At 41.2% G+C, this 3,842-nt stretch overlaps 1 protein-coding gene across 1 annotated transcript in view; it reads left to right on the top strand.

Moving 5' to 3' along the window:
- The window catches only part of PEG10 (paternally expressed 10), an 11,850-nt gene extending 8,279 nt beyond the window's left edge, over positions 1–3,571 (top strand). The window contains 1 exon segment of the mRNA XM_014547558.1: positions 1–3,571. Coding sequence (XP_014403044.1) covers positions 1–117 — 117 coding nt within the window. The 3' untranslated portion in view covers positions 118–3,571.
- Positions 3,572–3,842: the final 271 nt, after the last annotated feature.

Raw genomic sequence — 3,842 nt, 5'->3', positions numbered from 1 at the left:
GCCGCCGCCTCCACCGCCGCCGCCGCCGCCGCCCTCCTACAGCAGCCTGTGAATCTGTCAGATCCTTCAGGATCTCTGCCCTCAACGTGTGTTCCTGGGCAGCTTCTCAGTCAGTGACTGTGTGCTCACCTGGGCCCCTGTATCTTCAGGCCAACCTGTCACCTCTGAAGAGCCACGGAAGGTCAGGGCCACCCCGGACTGGCGCACAGCCTGAAACCACCCAAAGATCTCTGGGAGCCACAGAATATTGACCAACAAATTATCTTCCTTAACTGCCAATTCTAAGTAAAATTCGTAAGCTGACCTCCCAGTACATCTCGGAAATATTTACGGAGAAGCTGATGCCAACACACGAAATGCTGTTTTCTCTACAGAGGGGGAGACAAAGAGGAGGAGGATATAACTTTTCTTGCAGTTTCGGTTCTCTCTTTATATTATGGGAGGACCGCCGCCTTATGAAGGAAGCCACAATGAACTGGTGCAGTATGAAACGGCTTCCGTGATCTTTCTGCTGCACCCTGAGAAACTTCACCATCTTCGAACTTCTCTTTCGTGATTCTGTTAATTCTCAAGGAGCAGCAACTTGACCAGTTAATTCTCCCGGGAGCAGGCCAGATCCCTGCAACAGGAGCACCTCGGGCTGGAGAAGGAAGTGCCCTTTCAGATGGACTCTTGCATGTTGAGTGTGCCTTCACATGTGTACCCACACTCATGCCTGGGGGGGATGTCTTTGAGGAGGAGAAATTGGGGCACAGGAGACTGTCTTGGGGATATGGACTTCTGTAGTGAGCTTCAAATCCGGTTGCCAATGAATAAAAGGCCTCAGAGAACAAGTCAAATGACTCAAAGCAACAGACAACCCAAACGTTGTCTTCAGTCCAGTGACATCATCTGGGGTCTCCTGGGGACTGCCTGACTTCCTTTAGCCTGGTCCCTTGCTGCTACTACCTTGAAGTGTTTGTCTAACCTCTCTTTCTGTTTAATTCCTTACTACTGCCATTAACCCTGCTGCAGGATTTGTGTCATCCTTCCTGCCTGGTTGCTGAGGCTCCATTTTGCTGCCACGCGTGGAGAAGAAAGAAGCAGGATTCAAGGAGTGTGTTTCTACACACAGTCTCCAATTGCCAAAACACCCCTTAAGCAGTAGAAAACAATGTGACATGTATATATTTCTAATTGCCTATCAGGAAGAGGAGTTTAATGGTGAAGTTTCATTGTTTCATCAACATCATCTTTCACTATTCATTATCATTCACCCTTATTCTTGCATGTTTAAATACTTAAATGTTTTAGCTGTAGATTAGTGGTATCCTTTTTAACAACTTTAGAGTGGGACTGCTCATATTATTTCCATTGAATTACAAAGTACTATTCAATTCTTACTATGTTAGAGTTAAGCTAATTAAAATCGAGTAAGTAATGTAATGTAAAATACTGTGAACTTCTCTTAACAAACACTGTGAATTAGAGGCTCCTCGGAACTGGAGTTTTGTATAATAGTTCATCTTGTTCATCTTCAACCTTTTATTTTAACATCATATGTAATTTTAGTTTTATCAATTAGGCCTCTAAAAAACACACACACACAAATATGCAAATCCAAAGAAGATACCTAATTGGCTATTTACTCCAAAACAACTTTCTTTTTCTTTTTCAATGGAATCAGACAACTTGTCAGTCACTCATGTGTTTTTAAAGTACGTCATTATTTTTTAAATGGTGCATTTGTGCTTCTGGACTATTTTGAAGCGTCACTCCGTTTACCTCAGATATCAATCCATCCTCCATATCTTTGAATTCAAGTTGTGTTGTGTCAAATTTACAGTTGTCAATTGATCTTCAAGCTGCAGGGGGCCTAGAAATGGCTCATTGTCTGCAGCCCCAACATGTGCACACGGACATTTGCCATCACTGCAAGCAAAAGTCTGGAGACGTTGGCCTGTGACAACGGTCAGGGAGTGCACGGATGAAGTCCCTGACACACATATGGCTGTTTAGTAAAGCTTGTGAAAAACTTTTGGCAGTGTGCACTATGTTGTATTGCTATATATGCTGTCTATAAATGTAGGTGTTAAAGATAAGTGATCTCAAATTTATTGTTCTGTAGCATCAGAATTTTAATAAGTTTCCTTTCAATCAATTGATTTAATTTGTTGCTGTTAATCAAACTTATGTTAATTGGATACTTTAAATTTTTGGGGCATTTTCCAACAGATGCCTTTATTCTTAAAGAAAAGAGCAAAGTAATTAAATTTCTAACGAAATTAGGGAGCAAAATAAAAACAAAGTAGATAAAGCAATATCAATTATTAAACAAAGCCAATAGTCAACCCTTTGAAACAAATTGGCAAAATTGATTGACTTTTGGCCCAAATTCAGAGAGTTAATTAAAAAATCAAGGAAGAAGAAGGAATGAGCTCCCATTTTTAGGCAAACTTGGAAAACTAGCTAAGGTCATCTTGCTAGAATATTGAAGAAGTTTACATACGTTTCTGAAGGGTCAATTCAGTTTGAGCAATTAGGTATTTGTAATAGATGCTGGAAAATGAAGAATTAGTTTGATTAAATCATGTGAGGTAGCACAGTGAACTAACAGGTGCACAAAAAGGGGCCACATCTATATAGTGCAGTCTGAATTTCTGTTTAAGTTTGCAGGTACCTCTTAGACTCCTGAATTGATCCAGTTGTCATCTGCCACAGACATTTAACATCAGATTGAATTTCAAGACTGGCAACAGAGAACACTGCTGGGAAAGACCTGAGCGGAAATGAAAGACCACCTGCAGAGATGAAAAGCCAGTGGGAACCAAGCTACATTTTCATCTAAGGAAGAGAACATCTTGTGGGAAAGTTCTTTGTTGTTTCAGATTGTAGAATGCTATCGAATTGGTCTGTGGAAAATTGCATTGTTACTATTTCTTTGTGTAATCACTTTAATGAATAGGGGATATATATAATCATAAGTAATTTTAGGGTGGGAGGGATTAATAAGTAATCAAGTGGGTGGGATTAGTTAAACAGCATGATTATATATTAGATATCTCTATAAGTAGACGTGTGTACTTGTGATCCTTTATCCTGTGATTGCTACCTTTAATAATTTCAAATAAACTCGGAGGGAACTGCAGGGAGATTAGCCTATTTAGGGTGACTGGAACATGGAAAAAAACCCTAGTGGGATAAAGTTCAAAGGTGATCAAATAGATCATTTAATAGAGGCTCTTTGCCTTGGGTATTAACTCCAGGGATTAAGATTGTGAGCAAAGTCTTTAGTGAGTTACAGGGTGGATAGATACCCTTTGAGAAATTGTTGCTGAAATGACATTGATATGATGTATGGTGAATAGTCATGGAAGTTATACAAAAATGGTGCATAAGAAATGGAAGTGATGAGTAAGAAAAGTTGCTCCCATCAGTCGCCCTCCTCTTTACCTCTTCTCCCTACCCCTGTCCCACATCCCTATCCTTCCCCATTATTATTGCTGTATTCTCTTTACTCTCTTTCTCTCAAATTACTAATATTGATGTTATAATAAATTTAATTAATAAAGATTTAGTGGTTAAGTGCAAATTGTGTCCTGATCATTTCAGCGTCCAACACCATCAAGGGAACAGGGTGGGGAAGTGGAGGGGTGAGGGAGTGGACACGATGGGGGAAATGGGGGTGGAGAGTGTGAGGTGAGGGAGTGGATGGGGTGGGAAATTGGGTGGGGGGAAATGAACAAGTTGGGGGTGGAGAATGTGAGGTGAAGTAAGGGAGCGGATATTGGGTGAGGGGATGGACAGGATGGGGGAAATGAACTGGGTGGGGAGTGGACAGGGTAGGGAGTGGTGGGGGACGG

This window comes from Myotis brandtii, unplaced genomic scaffold (genome assembly GCF_000412655.1).
Source record: "Myotis brandtii unplaced genomic scaffold, ASM41265v1 scaffold48, whole genome shotgun sequence".
NCBI lineage: Eukaryota > Metazoa > Chordata > Mammalia > Chiroptera > Vespertilionidae > Myotis > Myotis brandtii.
Note: the sequence above shows the minus strand (reverse complement) of the source record. Positions and strands in the feature narration are given on the sequence as shown.